The sequence below is a fragment of the Labrus bergylta genome, chromosome 8 (genome assembly GCF_963930695.1).
Source record: "Labrus bergylta chromosome 8, fLabBer1.1, whole genome shotgun sequence".
Classification (NCBI taxonomy): domain Eukaryota; kingdom Metazoa; phylum Chordata; class Actinopteri; order Labriformes; family Labridae; genus Labrus; species Labrus bergylta.
The window spans coordinates 20484149-20501414 of NC_089202.1; the positions used below are offsets into that span (position 1 = coordinate 20484149).

Below are 17266 nucleotides of genomic sequence, written 5' to 3' on the forward strand. Positions count from 1 at the left end.
TTTAAGTGAGGGGGCGTGGCTTTTGAGGGGGCACAGAGGGGAGGGGGTGGGTGTAGACGGAGCACTGAGGGAATGCTACTCTCAATGAAAATGACCAACCCTGCCTTTAATACTTAAACATGTACATATTGATTTAAAACATTGGTTCAATAACATCCATACACATTATAAACATCTTCAGTCGTTGTAAAGAGACACCACTGCAGTGATTGCATCTCGTCATCCTCCATTTTTTTTCCACAGATTCCTCTACAGCTTTAGCATGGCCAGGAATTATTCTCCACTTTTCCCTCTCTCTGTGCCGAGCTAGGTTAACTGCCTGCTGCGTTATATTTACCGTATAGACATGCCAGTTGTATTCCTCTTTTAGAACTACCCTGAGCGAGAGAGCTAATAAGTGTATTTATCAAAATGTCCCTCTTTTCCTTCAAGAGAGGAGTTAATGATGCAGGGTGAAAAAAAATCTCCCTCTTGTCTTTGTCTCAGGGCCAAGTGGTGTTTGATGCTCAGGGCTCCAGGATGGCAATGACTCTTATCGAGCAACTGCAAGGTAAAACACTCCCACACTGTCCTCCCCACTGATGTTGTGTTGCAGAATGTGGCCTGTACTGTAAATGTCGCTCATTCATCAAATTAATCACCTCTGACTGGATTCATCATGTATTGATTTTTTGCTCTCAGCCCATTTAAGAGCAACATGATTCTTTTCTTTTCTTTTCTTTTCTTTTTTTGGTCGTGGTACTTTTTTTTTCACTTGACCACTCTGCGACTGGTCTAAATGTCCGGTGACACTGCATCCGAAAACGGACTTGATGCAGGAATGTGTTGACTCAAAGGTTTGCTGTAATTGGGCACAAGCCTCCGTTTTTAAGCCGTTTCTGGAAATGGCATCCTATTTGTCACCGGTGACTTAATGAGTTTCCTCGCGCGGGATAAGGTTGAGGATTATTTTCTACCTCTGTTCTCCTAGGCGTCCTAAAGGATGAGAATTTATAATCCTGCCTCTCTCTCTCCCCCCCAACCCCCCCCCCCCCCCCCGCGTTTGTTCTGTCTCATATTTCCTGTTGTGGTGTCGAGGTAATTTGACATCCACAATGAGGCGACCTGACTTGCATCCCTGAATCACTGTGGGACCTCATCAGTATTCCTGGTCAAGGCTGCCTCATAAGCTTCCCCCCCCACCACCACCACCACCTCCACAACTGTCTCCCCCACCTTTCCCTCTTCTCCTTCTTCTCCCCTTGCTACTTCTTTGTTTGTCCTTCTTTGTGCACCTTTTCATCCTTCAATTCTTTTATCCCCTCTTTTGTGTTTATATTTCTGTGCCCACTCAGGCGATTGATATGAAAACAAGAACGATAGAAAAGTAGCTTAATGGTGCCTGAATGAATTATGAATGTTAATCAGTTCTGTCAAGTTCTGTTGTTTTGTTAAAGATCAAAAACACCAGGGGAGGAAATGAAATTTTGCAGGCAATGCCAATTAAACTTTTCTGTTCTTTTCTCCCTCTCACTCTTTCATTCCTCCTTCAATCATACAGGAGGAAGCTACAAGAAGATCGGTTACTATGACAGCTCGCAGAAGAACCTCTCCTGGTTTGACAATGACGTTTGGATCGGTAAGATTGATTAATGATTCTCACCGGGCTTCCTGTTTCTGTGTTTTTTTGTGTCCTGTCAGCGAGGCTATCATGAGTCAACAGGGTCACATCCTACCGCTGTGACGTAAGACCTCCTCAGCACGGCTTTATTCAGACCGCCTTACTCTTTAAATTATATATAATTATCCCGGATTTTTCTCTAACCGCTTGTTTTCGGTGGGAGCTGGTTTTTTGGCTGCTGCTGACGCTTTGCTCGCAATGAGCCGCCTTCACACTCAGCGTCCAACATGTGTTAAAATGTTGGCATAGCAAAGCGAGGTAATCAAAACAAGGCAGCAGCTATGTATTATTGGCTAACCCACATGTTTTTAAAGTCTGTGGGGGCCCCCCCAGCTCAGACGAAATCAAGACAACTGCACCTCCCCAACAACACCCCCTCGCCCTGCTGAATTATTGTGGGCTACAACGCTCTTTTAAGCCCACTTTTATGAACATTTTTCAAATAAGCACTATTTAAATAATGCTGAATCAACATGAAATAGTTCATGTTAGCAAGAAAACTTTAAAGTGAAGGCAACTAACACTCTATAACTTTGAGACTGAAGAGAACGTACTAATGTGATGATTTGCAAGGCCAATAAGGAATGTTCCTAAGAGTTATGGACATTTGTGTGGGCGTGAGTTTGTAATATACTCAGGGACTGTAAGCCACACTCTTTAAATCTGTTTGTAAAGGTGATCTTCTACCTTGATTTCACAGCACTTGGAAGGCAGATAGGAAATAGGAGAGAGAGAGAGAGAGAGAGAGGGGCTAAAGACGTTTAAAAAAGAGGCGCGGGTCAGAGCTGAAACTTGCAGTGTTGTGTGTGTATGTGGCATGTGCTGCAACAACTCAGCAACCAGGCTGCTCAGGGAGTGAGACTGGAGCGATTGGGTGCTAAAAGGATTAGCAGCACCTTCATTGCCTTTATGAATTTCGTGTCACGGTTAATACTGCCGCAGCGCCAACTGCTGACCGGGCTGAAAAATGGAAGAAAAATCAGCTGCCCACGTACTCTCACTCTCTGATTATATTTGTGTAACTGCCTCTTATCTGCCTTATCTGTGCTTAAGTCTCTCCCTCGACATCTCCAATCTGAAAAGCATTAACCCAACAAAACCTTAGAGTTTGTTTGTACATCCCTCTGCTTAATGAAAGAGCTCAGTTCACGTCATAGCAGAACCATCTCCCACTCCTGTTGCCCATATTCTAGTTTGCTGTGAAAACCTATTACTGCTGATTTGCCTCAGACACCAAGACCAATTCAGTGGATGTTTACTGGCCCTGCCCTCCCTGGAGAGGTGACATACTTGTGCCTGGACAGAGTGTGCCACTAATCAATCCTGCACGCCTCGGTGGCCCACGGAGGGACGCCTTTTTTTAGGCTTTTAAAGAAATGATTTGTTGCCACGGCGTAACTGAACCGAGAGGAGGAAGGGATTCCAGGTCAACATCGGTGGCGAGGGACCGCTGACCTGTATGCATGTAGGCAACGTGTCCTTCACCGGGCCGGCTGCCAGCTCTTTAGTTTGGCTTTTTGCAACGTGAGGACTCACTCTGTGTTAGCCCAGTTAAAACACACTGGGCCTCATTCACCTCATTAACAGTCTTAAGAAAACAGAAAGTCGAAGTCAGAGTTATGATCCTATCTAAAAGCTGCTGGAATGTTCACATCTGTGTTTTTAAAGTGCATATATTATTTAAAATACACTTCACCGTGTTTGTCTGACACTAATATGTGTCCCTAGTCTGTCTACAAACCCCCCAATTATGAGAAAAGTCCATCCTCTCCGTCTTTCGTCTGCTCCACTTTTCAGAAAATGTCTGCTCAAACAGGCCGTTTGGAGACTTTCCCTGCATGACATCACAAAGGGCAGTAACCCCTCCCCCATGTGGGTGACACTCCCACAGCTAGGTGTTTGTTCTGCCCTCTGAGTCTGCCTTCTCACTGTAAACAATAGGACATGGAGCAGGAAAGCCCGAGCCACATCCCCTTCAAGAGAGGGGGCGTGGTCAGACACAGCTCATTTACATTTAAAGCTACAGACACAGAAACAGCCTGTTCTGTTCTGAGCAGGGCTGAAATAGAGGGGTTTATAGACATGATCAAATACAGGAGCAGAGATTTGTGATTTGCTTAAATTGTGAATCACGGGTCAGAAACAGTCCCCAAGATTATTGTGATTGTGACTTTTATTTATTTTATCATATGCTTAACAACGCATACAAAAGAGAATATGGGATAATATGCAGGAAGGATTTCTCCTTTGTATTCCTCGCGTTCCTGTTGCCCACACTTTCCTTGCCGCTGAGGTGGAGGTCGGAGCAGGCGGTGCATGAATGAGGACTGCGGCGGTTTTGGTGACAACACAGTCCGAAGGTGGTGGCTGGGCGTCAGGCGGTGGTTGAGGGACTACACAGCCCGATCAGCGCACACCAGCATTGTTCAGATTTACCTGACAAAAGGCTTTGTTCGTTTCAGTGTTTTATATTCACTCCTGGTGTGCGCTGGATTAAAGCTGTCTGTTCCTGCTCGAGCTGCACTCCGGATGAGAAGTACGGCTGTGCACAGGGCACCCATCGATCCTCAAGTTACATTTAATGTGTTTATTTAATAAAATAATAGAGCAAAGTAAAAGAAAACATAATAGCCAATCATTTTGCACTGGCATGTGGGTGCTCACACATGCCTATATGTGCTCTTTCTGTTCTGGGTGAAGAACGAGGGATGAATGCATTTCCTTAAAAACTGCATGAGTGGGTTTTAAGAGGAAATCTTCTCCTGATAAAAGGCGGTGAATGAGTCCCACTGAGTGGAGTCTTGCTCTCTAGATTGTCAAAGGAGACTTTGTTAACTTCTTGTTGGCCCTGCATCCTCCTTTTGAACTTGATTTGGACTTTACTGTTTACCAAAGAAACACACTTCCCTCTGACATCTTCTTGTTGGAAGGAAATTAGTAATTTCCTGTTTTCTGGAGCTGACTCACTTTTGGAAAGTTGTTTTTTTTTATGCTTGATTTGCTTCACACTGACAGGGTGGAGCACACTCAGGGGTCCGCATATTAACCCCTCCGCTTGTTTTCCTGCATGTTTACGAGGCGCCTCCCTGCCTCACTTTCTCACTCTCTTCTCGGTCGCCCTAACAACCACTTCAGCTCCGCTCTCCTCCTTATCGCTGTGGCAACTGTTATAGAGCTGGGTCTCCATGGCAACATCCTGTCCTGATTCTTTTATGAAGGACGGGGGTTGAAATGGTTCATATGAATTTACACAAACACACAAATGCACACACAGAATTAAGTCTTAATTCATTCATAAAAATGAACGGCTCGACATTACACCTTCAAGGTGTTTAGATGCTTTTTGTTGTGCTTCAGATAAAGAGTATTCATTGTGAAAATAATTTGTCAGACAAGTGCTTGACAAAGTGAAATTGTGAACAAAAACAGTTACATAAATTAATTTAATAGACACAATACAAGAGTGAATGTTTATAAGTGGTACCTAAATAACATTAAATCAATTAAAATACAAATTGAAACCTCATTCAATAGAAGCACAAGTAGAGGTTTTTACAAAAAAAAAAAAAAACCTATAATATTTATCTCCCTAAAATAATATTATAGGTTATTATGAAGAAAAACAGGAAATGTTAGGGGGGGGGATGATTACCTACAGTAAAGGGCAGAGGTCGGATTCCAACCCACAGCTGCTACGATGCAGACTTTAGCCTCTGTGTGTGGGGTGCGCAACATAACCGCTATGCTATTGGTGCTCCGGCTGAAAACTTTCTGACTACTTTACCCAGAAACTCCAAATATACATGTACAGTAAAGGCAACGCAGCGTTATTTTCTGATATATTACAGAGTAATAAAACAACATACAGACATTTACATTAAGCCTCACAATTCGTTGAATTATTGAAATAAAAGTTTGCTTCCTCAGAGGGTAAAGACGGCAGTGTCAAAAAAGGTGGTCAGAGCTGTGGCTACGCTAACATCATCTGGGAGATTATTCCAGGTCTCTGAGCTGCATGACAACAAAACGCTGCTTCACCTTGTTTTGTTCTAAGTCTGTGGACGGCCAGCAGCCCGGCCCCCAGATGTCCTCAGGGTCACCGATGGGTCATATGTCACAAACAGAGATGTATTTGGACGCTAAGCCGCAGGGAGTCTTACACACAGGCGGAGAACATTTGAGATGAAATCAGGTGGTAACACTGCAGTGAAGGATTCTTAGCTGTGGAGTAATGTGGCCTTATGTCTTAGTCCTCATCAGGAGTCATGCAGCTGCTCTTTGAATAAGCTTGTAAGTTGCTGAGCAGCTTGTTTTGAAAAGAGACCCTTACAGTTATCTAATGTCCTGGAAATAAAAAGCCTTTCAAGGTCTTGCTTTGACATTTTTCCTCTGACTGTAGCAGTGACTTTTTTAAATGGTAAAAAGTGGAAGAATGTCATGTTTTGATGTGGTTGTCGGGGGTAACACTCGGATCTCTTGTTTGATTCTTTGCTATAATAAACTAAACACACGAAGAGAGCCAGACAACATACTGTAGATTTACACTCTGCTACCAGGCTGTACAGTATCTGTATCTGTAGCTCTTTACATGAGTAAAAACATGAATTACATTTAAAGCCATTTGATTGAATGATAGAAGAGAAAGGTTCTAGTTTCATGTCTGCTCTCTTTGTGCTTCCCTTAACTGGATTTGGTGAGAGCATGTTGCAGATCTGACATGTGTCACACTTTTCAAACCCATATGTGACAAGTCAGAGTCACTGCACATTTGTGTCACTGTTCAACACATCAACATGTGTTCTGCATGCTGACGAGACTCTCATGTACTCAGTGTGGTAGATATGATGGAATTTGCACGTCAATGTCTTATACTAAGAACTACATGTTAAATGGACTTGAGCTTGTAAAGCTCTTTTCTAGTCTTCTGACTACTCAAAGAGCTTTTACACCGCAAGTCACACCTACACATTCACACACTGATGGCAGAGGCTGCTCTGTAAAGTGATCATCAGAAGTAACTAATTCCATTCATACGCCGCCAGCGGGAGCCATTCAGGGTTTCTTTAGCGTTTAGTTCTCCCATTACGAGCAACAAACCGACAGCCGGAGCAGAGAGGCTGAAAGTCCCCGTTTAAAGGACGAGAACATGTATAACAAAGCTGCAGATGTAAAGAATACAGAGAATAAAGTCTCTTTCAGTTTTTTCACACTGATTTTGTTTTGTCCGTTTTCCGCTCACCTCGCCTCTACAACGCTGCTAGACTTTTGAAATCTTTACTCGCTTCCACCAGGTCTGTACACAACCCCTTATTCAGCTACTGACATGCTCTGCTCTCTTTAAAAAAAAGAGTATTAGAATATATATTGTAAAACGGATTTTTAATTTTGAATGGATTGTGTCCATATTTATATTGATTGATCACGACGACATAGATTCAAAGTATCAATCTTTAGAAACTTAAATATGAGCTTTCTCTGTCGATGCAACAGCTCCTATCATACCAGTTGGGGTGAAACTGGTCCCAGTGATGTTGGATGTAGACTGTTTTTGTATTTGATGCAGGCAGTAGGGAGATGTATGAAACTTAAAGAGGGTTTGTTGTGATGCTGTATTGTGTGCACAGGAGACAGAGCTGTAACCAACGGCTGACTACAGATGCTGGAGGCAACGAGCTGATTTCAGGAACATTTGAAAAGTATTCATAGTTAAGATATAAGATAATCCTTTATGTATCCCACAATGGGGAAATTTACAGTGTTACAGCAGCAAAGAGCAAAGATTGCAAACAGAAAGTGAACACAGTATAATTTAAATAAATAAAAAAATAATAAGAATGTACAAAAAAAATAGATAGATACTAAAAATTGATTTAAAAAAATGAAAAATGAAAAAAAATAGATCAGCTGAGCTGCAGTTTTGACAAAAATGTTGTCAGAATATTCCGTGTAACACAGACATGCACACAGTGCACATAAAGTATAACACGTTATTGAACAAAGTGGATTTGGTAAATATAATATAACATTAATATAACATTATTATTGCACAATGTCAGAGTGAATTGTCTGGTTGTGTGTGTGTGTTTTGTGATCTACTGGGAGCAGGCTTGGTTAAACAGTCTGACTGCAGCAGGAAGGAAGTTGTTGTCTTGTCTTGTCTTGTTGTTGTGTGTTGTCTTTGCATACAATCGCTGCTGCTTATCGAGGTCAGGGTTCAATTAGTTCAGATAGTTATATCCTTTTTTTTTACTTACTGTTAAATACTGAATAGGAACGCATCATTAATATCAATAAGTCGTTCATGTTTCTCCATCATGTTTTTTCCTCATCTGCTGTGATCATGAAATTTCATTCTGTGTGGTATGGAATCGTCTTTGAAAACTTGAATCTTACTCGGTGAGCACTGCAGGCAGACAACACCAGAGACACGTCGGCTGTGTGACGGCGGTGACAAGTTTCTAAACAGAGCATGATGGGCGTTTTGACACCCTGCGACCCCCGAGGGGGCGACACTGACACTTTCTTCTGACATCTGACACATCAGCTTCACGCAGCTCTGACACTCCTGCTCTGCTTGCTCTCTCACACACACACACACACACACACACACACACACACACACACACACACACACACATACACACACACACACACACACACTCTGATACGGTCGCACGCTCACGTTATACTGTATGCTCACAGAAACACTCCCTTTCACGCTACATGAGTAGAATACGCTGCAGCATATTCAGTCATCCCTACGTGCATACAGCATAAAGACAGTCAACCTTGGCATATGCACACACAGAAGTTAACACACACGCACACACAGACCTGCGAGCAGTCCCATGTTCCTGCAGACGGAGAGTCAGAAGCTGTTGAGGGTGAAAGGAGCGTCCCCGTCCATCTGCCCCTCTCCTCAATCTGCCCTATAGCTGCACGAGCATGATTAATGAGGTAGTTAGTATTAACACACACTTTTTAAACCCTGACTCTACATCTCTGAATGAACACAAAAGTTGGTTCTCTAACGGCCGAGGAGACAAGCTCGGGTTGGTCTTTTAGAGAATCTCATCTGAAAATAAAGAAAGCCCACAGAGAGGAAGAGATTGTGGATTAATGCTGTTAGACGCTCCGTTGTCCCTTGAGGGAACAAAATAACGGACTTCTCCTAATCCTGCCATAAAATATTGTGTTTAACTTTGTTACAGCCTTTAGACTCACATTACTGCCCCAGAACGCTGACCGAAAGTGACAGCTGACACTGATCCTCATATTATCGTTAGGTAACATTAACTAGCTGATGCTAGCTCATTAGCACTCACTTATGCTTTGATGATGAGGAATGTGTTTGTCTTCACCTCCTAAAGGGAAGCATTACTGACCCAGCCACATCAAAAATACATAAAGCCATGCATAGTTTAAGCAGATTTTAACCTGATTGCTCTGTGAGGGGAAGGACTCCCTAACTATATATAAACTGGTATAGGTCTGTATGCTGTATGAGGGACTTGTGTGCCCAAAACATGCAGTTTATCTTTAAAGCTTATATTCAGTCTTTGTGACCTCCAGGCCTCTGTGCCAGTCACGTAACTGAAAGCTATGAACTGTCTACTTTTATACGGCTAGGCAAGTTTATTATATACAGCAAAGTGCTTCACGCAATACGTCAAGAGCATCATGACAACGCAAATTTCCCCTTGTGGGACAATAAAGAATCTGAATCTGAATCTGACAGAAGAAAATGAAACATTAAAATAGAAAATTAAAAAGTGTCTAAAACAAACAATTCACAATCAGAGAGAAGATTCAATCTGAAAATATGTAAAAAAAAATAATAATAAATAAACAAAATAATTTAAATTAAATTAATTTAAATTAAGGAATAAAAGCAGTAAAAAAAAAGCTAAAATATAAAAATAGTTATATGAAGAATTGTCAAGGTTACAGTGTAGAGTTCAAGTTTAAAATAAATGTATTAAAACAGTTTAATGACTAGAAGATGGTAACCAGGTGAGTCTTAAACCTCGATTTAAAAGAGATGAGAGTTTCAGCAGACCTGCAGTTCTCTGAGTTTGTTATTGATATACGGAGCGTAGAAACCACCTGAACGGTCTGGATGGTTCATAGTTTGTCGCTAGTTTTTCATGCAGTCAGAAATGTATCTTTGTCATGCATGTGCAAATATCTGCCTTAATATATATTTGTATTATATATTAAGTTATTATATTGTTTTAAAGAGTTAAACAACATTTTTTCATGGAACCAAGTGGAAAGGTTTTATAATTGTTCTATGCTTCCATACTAGAAGATGGGAGTGAAAAAAAAAACATCTGTTTTACAGAAGAAGGAGACACGTCAGAGTTTAAAAATACGGACAGAGCGGCACAAATTTTCTGACAGCTTCTCCTGGAAAACATTCACAGTTTTGTGCTCTGTTGTTCCTGTGAAAAGTGACAGAAATAGTCGTGTCAGGAATGAAAAAAATAGCGACAGGGAGAGAAGTTGAATCCCTGGCTCCTTTCTCACCTCTGCACACAGTCGCTTTGAAAAGGCGTTACAGAGAGGGCCTCCGCCGCTGGGAAGGTGTTGGAGGACGGGGTTTGATTTTCCAACATTTTAAAATCTATAACATCATGTAGCAGTTTTAACAAAGTTGGTGTTGAAGATGTTTGTATCGTTATTCCCTTTCAAGCTCATAAAGGTGGAGATCTAACAGCCCAGCTTCACAACCTGCTCTCTGACCTTGGCTGAACGCCTGCAGTTTCTTCACCTCAATTTAAGTGAGAGATATTGATGTTTAAACAACATTTAATCCACTCCCTGCCTCTTTAACGTCGTAGTAAAACGACGGAAAGACGGAGAGGACAAACCTCTAGTGGAAGTGACTCCTTCACAGGAATAATGGAGCATGACTTTCATATCAAATGAAGTACTGCTTTCCTTATCAAATTCTAACTTTATGACGGACTCAAGGTCACATTATATAAAACATTTAACCCCTCTTTTTCAGCCCTGCTCAGAACAGGCTGTTTTTGTGTCTGTAGCTTTTTAAATGATTTTTGATTTAAAAATTAAATTGTACATTTCACAGCTTTCATAAACAGAGCCTGATTCTGTGTCTGAGCTGCTGACACTGCTGTTATTAATGTCATTACTGTTGTACTTAGCTTACTCTTTGACTTAACTTATAATACTTTTATTTATCCTTATAGTCACTGTTTCTTTGAATTTAACCTCCATCCTCTTAATACTTGAATAAACTTGTTTATTTCAGGTATATCTGATACACTTTCGCGTTACTGTTTTTATACTTTAATGGCACCAGAATTGAACTTTTATCTTCTCTTTAGTGAAGTGGATGAAAGAAAGTGAATATTGATAGTTAACTTTATTTGGCACTTTCAATGCAATGCTGTATAACTCTGTGGCTACTCACTGATGTACATTGAACCACAGCTGCAGGAGTCTCTGTGAACAGCGCTGAGCAGATATTGCATGAATAAGTCCGACTCTAAAGATCTACTTCAGTCTCCGAGGGCTTCATTGACCCAGTCATCAGAAAAAGTTAGGAGGAGTTTCATTTGAATTGCAGTAATTTCTACTTTTTTTTTTCAACTTTTCGCACTCCGGGTCAGACTGTGCAGCAGCTGCTCCAGAGAATCCTCTAGTCATTGTTGAGAAGTGAGCCAATTGTTGCTTTGGAAACATGAACCTGGGGAAGGAAAGTGAAACAACATTATTTGTCCCCCCCTCATTCCTGCTGCTGAGCTGCCCTCCAGCAAAGCACTTTAACCCCAAACTGCTCCAGAAGAGTTGCCGGGTGGCCTACAGAAAGGTCTCAGTGAGCATGTATAACTGTGTGGGTGTAAGTGCAGCCTGCCCCTCAGCAATACTTCCCTGGTTTAATGAAAAGTTCAACTGCAAAACTTTCTGATACTCTTGTCTAGTATTGATTGCCCTTGTGCCAGTGTGGTGCTAGAAATAGAAGGAGGAAAGACAGTCGGGCTCAAGCTAAAGTTTATGTTCATTATCAGTTCATCTCGAAACTATTTTCTCTACAAGTCAACTTATCAGTTAATCACTTTTAGAAAAACGATCAGAAAAGGTTTCCAGGAGAAATCGTCTTGTTTTGGGATGCCAACGGTCCAATCCCTAAGATTTTCTAATTTACTTTTTTTAGTGGCAAGAAGAAGAAGAAAAAAATCTCCTCGTAAGAAATTGGACTCTGCAAATCCAGGCTGCAGAGTTTTAAAAAATCCAGAAACTTTCTCCAGAACTGCATTCACTACCTTTAAGAAGATCTTTGCAGAGCCGACAGATTATGAAAAAAGGAACATACTGAGATAGTGTTTCTCTAGGAGATTTTTTTCTGGGTTCAGAACCATTCTCTCGCTTGAATTTATTTCTATCTTCCTCCCTCTGTTCAGGCGCTGGCCCTCCGGCTGATCGGACCGTGGTGATTATAGAGTACCGCTTCTTGTCTCAGAAGCTGTTTGCAGCCGTGTCCGTCTTCGCTGGACTCGGCATCCTGCTCGGCATCGTCTGTCTAACCTTCAACATCTACAACGGCAACGTCCGGTGAGTCTGCTAACGCTGAAAGAGAATGAAGTCCTGCTCTAACATCTCATTTGCAGGCTTGCCATTGAAGGATTACTGTTATCCTCATGATGTAATTATTCAAGCTGCATCAGTTAAGCCTGTTAATCAATATGATAAAGAAAAAAAGACTCTTTCAGCAGACATGACATTATTTAAACCTCTGAGATTTTACAGTTTCCACTTTACTATTTTTAAAATATGTTTTGTTGGGTTTACCTTTTTTTGAGTGGATAGAGTAGGAAATTGGGACAGAGAATGACATGCAGGGAAGGAGCAATAGGTCAAACTCGAACCCGAGCTGCACGCCCGGAGGACCATAGCCTCCGTACATGGGGCGCGACCTAACCGCTAGTCCATTGCTAGTTTCCACTTTACTAGATTTATATTGAAGTAAACTTTGACTTTTCAATATTGTTGGTTGGACAGGAGAAGACATTTAATGGCACACTCTCGGACTTTAAGATTTATAAAGAATATTTGTATGTTATTTGGTGTTTTCTAGATGCAGAATTTGTTATATATAAATGTTATATATATATATTATAATTCAATTAAAGATGGGGTGTGTGATCATAATCTGGTACACTTTAGTCGGTTTCAGTGAATATCTCCTCATGGTGTGCTCGCGTTGTTTTCATAAAGACATGTGCTTTTACTGGCCTCGACTCTGTCAATAAGAAAAACATTTAGTAAACAAAGTGACTTGGACGGAGCGACACAACATGTTTGAAGCAGCAGGAGGCGTTCACAGACTGATCTGACCCTTCACTCGTCCACGTCCTCGCTGCAGAAGAGCAGAGCTACCCCGTCATAGTTATTCAAATTGCTTCTCCTGTGGAGACTGACTTATTGCATATCTCGTTATTAGTTGGTTGTTTGAGACTTTTTTTTTTAGTCCTTAAATATTGGGGTCAGTGCTTCTGAAGGAGCTCTAAATCAATCAATCATTATTTGTATAGTGCCAAGTCATAACAAGAGTTCTCTCGAGACGCTTTACAAAAAGAGCATATGGGCTGAGCAAACCTGCATGATTCACGGCCATGTTTCTCATGTGGCCTTACTGACTCTGTTTTTCTTCTTCCTTTTTATTTATATTTATATTACCTGTTTTTTAAACTCACTGTCCTGTGTCCATGTCCAGTTGTACTGTCTACCTCTTGCAAATGTTTTCCAATGTGGTTTTCATGCTACGAATGGCAATAAATTGAACTGAACTGAACTGAATATGCAGGAAGGATTTCTCCTTTGTATTCCACTCGTTCCTGTTGTCCACACTTCGTTACCGCTGAGGTGGAGGTCGGAGCAGGCGGTGCATGAATGAGGTCGGCCGTGGTTGTGGGTTGTGTCAGGCGGTGGTTGAGACGACACCAGCGGACAACTTTCAAGTGGCTGTTTACAGTGTCCGTATATCAATCAATCAATCAAACTTTATTTGTAGAGCACTAATTTATAACAAACGTTATCACAAGACACTTTAAAAAAGAGCAGGTAAAAATACCTGACTCATTGTTGTATTACAAAGACCCAACATTAATCCTTCATGAGCACTAAGCAACTTTTAGAAAAGTTACAGTGGCAAGAAAAAAAACGTCCTTTTAAGAGGAAGAAACCTCGAGCAGAACCAGACTCATGATGTACCGCCATCTACCAAAACCGTGCTGGGTTTCCCCACCAACGATCCAGAGGAACCTACAAGACAAGAGAGCTCAGGAGCTCCCAGGCAAAGTGTGCTCAACATTTTCATCACCAAACCATCTTTATAAGAATCTCTGAATATGAAAGAGAATAATACTAATAATGTGTTTCCCTGAGAGTTACGACGCTTAAACTCAAAGCCATCTGCTCAAGTGAAATATTGGACTGTTGTTGTTTGGCTTTTTCTCTCTTCATGTTTGTCCTTCCAAGAGGCATTATGGATGTGCCATATTTGGGATAATTGTAAAATAAAGTTGTCCTCCGCGGAAGGAGGTCATTGTTAAAAGGATTTTTTTTTAAAAGGCTGACAATAATGAGAACTGATAGATGAATTTAAGTGGGCGTCAGAGGTTGAAAACATGCTTTGGTTACATGAAGGTCACCTGTTTAAGGAGCTGCATTGGCTCTGAGTGGTGAAATGATTTCATGTAATAACCTCCATCTGCTCCAGCAGAGCTGTTCAGACGCAGCACACTGTTGCTCTCTCTTGTGTGAGTACGAGGGTTTTAAGGATACGAGAGAGAGGGAAAAAGATTATTTCTTTTTTCAAAAGAGATCCGTCTCTCTTTTGAGGTTCCTGTAAACGCCGAACGGCACAGCTGGGTTTTGAGTTTTGGGACTACAAAGTTAGCGATTTGGGTGTGGCTTTTTCTGGATCCAGCAGCTGCCTCCATTGTCGCAGTTTAAGCGTAGCCCCAAACCAAATGCAAATAGACTTAAAAAATGTCTTTTGATCTCGGATTTCTAAGCTTAATACATGTCTGTGAACCCGTTGAAGCATATCTCTGAAGTCTTTAAACATCGTATTTTTATGTTTGACCTGAGTCAAAGTGATTTAAAGTCCCATAAGTCCACAAGCTTATCAAGAGTTTTTGGGGAAAGCTGGAGCGGTTTGTTCCTTTGGGGATCTCGGGCTGGCTCCAATGTGCCAGTTAGGCCCTCTTCCAGCTTTGATTATATTTCAAACAGAGTTTCACCGACGGCTGCTCTCTGCAGCCAAAACACTCTGAGTCAGATCAAATCAAATCAAATGTATTTGGTAAGCTGTTTTTACAAAACAAGTTTGCTACCAGCTGTCTTGTTAGGAGACAAAATACATAACCAGTTCACGTTTAGAACAAGAGGATCCTAACACAATCACAATCTTCAGACTGAAACACTACAAAACCAATTAAAGCAGCTGTAATGCACGATTTTAAAACAAATGATTTGAAGAGGACGTATTATACACCTGTTGCACCTTTTCAAACAGTCCCCTGTGGTCTAAATGAAACATCTGTGCTGAGCTTTGGTCAAAATATAACATGAATCAGGCACCAGAGGAGGTTTGTGACTCTGTATAAACCAGCTCTCTCAGAACGCTCCGTTTTGGTGTGTGTGTCTCTTTAAATACAGTGAGCCCCCTCTGAGTTTTCCTGGTAGAGATCACTCCTCTGTAGCGAGAATAAAAATGGTGGAACTGCTCAAAAGTTTTGCTCTAGGCTGGGGGTGGAGTCCATGGGTGGAGATACCAGGGGAGGAGAGGGTATTTTCTTTTTAACCAGAATCCCACTCTGACATCACAATTTGGGTGTCAGGAAGCAGCCAAAGAACCAGTACCTGGTTGCACCAGCTTTGCATAAGTTCTAACACAGTCTTGTTTGGATGGAAGTTTTGACTTAGGACAGAGCTTACTCTCTACTAACAACTTAGCTGAGATAGTTCCAACAGAAGATATAACTTAAATTGTACACTTAGCTCCTATTAGGTGCAAAATTGTCTGTAAAATACGGTTGTCATGGTGTTTCGTTTTGAAATGTGGGATAACCTGGAGGATGAGGAGGAGCAGAGGGTGTTTTAGAAAAAAAAAAAAAAAATCCTACAAGTTTTCAGGAAAACCCCCAAAACCTACAGAAAGAGATGCATTTCCCCTCTCATAATAGCCTCCATTGCCCATAATTCAAAGCGTCCGCAAGACATGGTGCCTAACAAGGGAAGAAAGCAGACCCTCACATCAGAACGAAGACTCCTGCTGCGCGGTATACATCATATATTCATGGTGTGTAACAGCATTAAAGGCTTTCAGAGGTATCAAAGGTTGGATTGGGGCCAGTGTGTGTGTGTGTGTGTGTGTGTGTGTGTGTGTGTGTGTGTGTGTGTGTGTGTGTGTACGTTTATGTGTGTTTGTATGCAGGCAGCATGAGTGTGAGGCTGTACGCTAAATAAGTATTGTGGCCTCAGGGCAATAAAAGGGCAGCTCAACGGTAGCATATATACTGCTGCAGGACGAGCTTCAGTCAGTGGGTGCAGATTATGTTGAACACACAGGTCAAATATGGAGTGTTGAGGACATTTCAATACTAGCGTTTAATCATATACTGTATATATTTATTTTTGGGCTTTTTATGCCTTCATTTAGAGACAGGACAGTGGATGGACTCAGAAATCCGGGAGAGAGAGATTGGGGAGTTACATGCAGAAAAGGGAAGTTGGATTCAAACCCGGGCCACACACTTTCCAGGACTTAATCCTCTGTACATGGTGCGGGCGCCTTTACCACTAGGCTACAGGCTAGAGGTACTGGCAGGAGAAACTCCGGGTAAAGGCCTAGTGAAAAATGCGTCTGTTTGTGTTCACACATACATACAGCTCCTCCTGGGAATATCAGGAGTGTTTCAGGAGATTTCTGCAAGTGTGAAAGTCCTATTAATCTCCAAAGACTCTTTATCTTCTCCCAGAAATGACAAAAGAAAATGTTCAAACCTTTTTACTTGTCAAGAAGCTGGAGCAAGCCAATGTTTCAACTGTACTTGCAATATAACCCATAAAATGTTTAACAAGTGGATGTTTCACCCGTGATAGTCATTAGTGTAATGACTTCACACTAATTAAGCTAATGACTGTCAGTCACACGTTTGAGGAGATCCCCCGGGGGGACCAGTGTTCCATATTTGGACCTTTTGTTTAGTAGTGTGTCAGAAAACTGGCAGACTGTCTTAACCAGGGGAAGAATAAAATATATTTTTTTATTTTTAAAAAACATCAGGAGGGCAATTAACATCAGTTGATGACATATCTAAGTGACAGAAAAAACACCAGCACACAGACAAATTCACAAATTGTACCTTTAAGCAGAAACTCATAATTACCCGTGTTTTTCTAAACGTGTGTGTTCTCTGTCTTTGTGTGTGTGTGTGTGTGTGTGTGTGTGTGTGTGTGTGTGTGTGTCCCTGTGTGAATCCGTCCCTCTCTTTCAGCTACATCCAGAACTCCCAGCCGTACCTGAACAACATGACAGCGGTGGGCTGCATGATGGCTCTGGCTGCAGTG

General features: G+C 41.6%; 1 protein-coding gene across 2 annotated transcripts in view; it reads left to right on the forward strand.

Annotated features, from left to right (window-relative positions):
• Positions 1-17266, forward strand: part of gabbr1a (gamma-aminobutyric acid (GABA) B receptor, 1a) — a 94791-nt gene that overhangs the window by 60019 nt on the left and 17506 nt on the right. For both annotated transcript variants that reach the window (XM_020644513.3, XM_020644514.3), the window contains 4 exons: positions 487-550; positions 1541-1618; positions 12091-12241; positions 17194-17266. The exon at positions 17194-17266 is cut by the window's right edge and continues 60 nt beyond it. In XM_020644513.3, the coding sequence (XP_020500169.1) occupies positions 487-550; positions 1541-1618; positions 12091-12241; positions 17194-17266 (366 nt within the window). The remainder of the gene's footprint in view (positions 1-486; positions 551-1540; positions 1619-12090; positions 12242-17193) is intronic.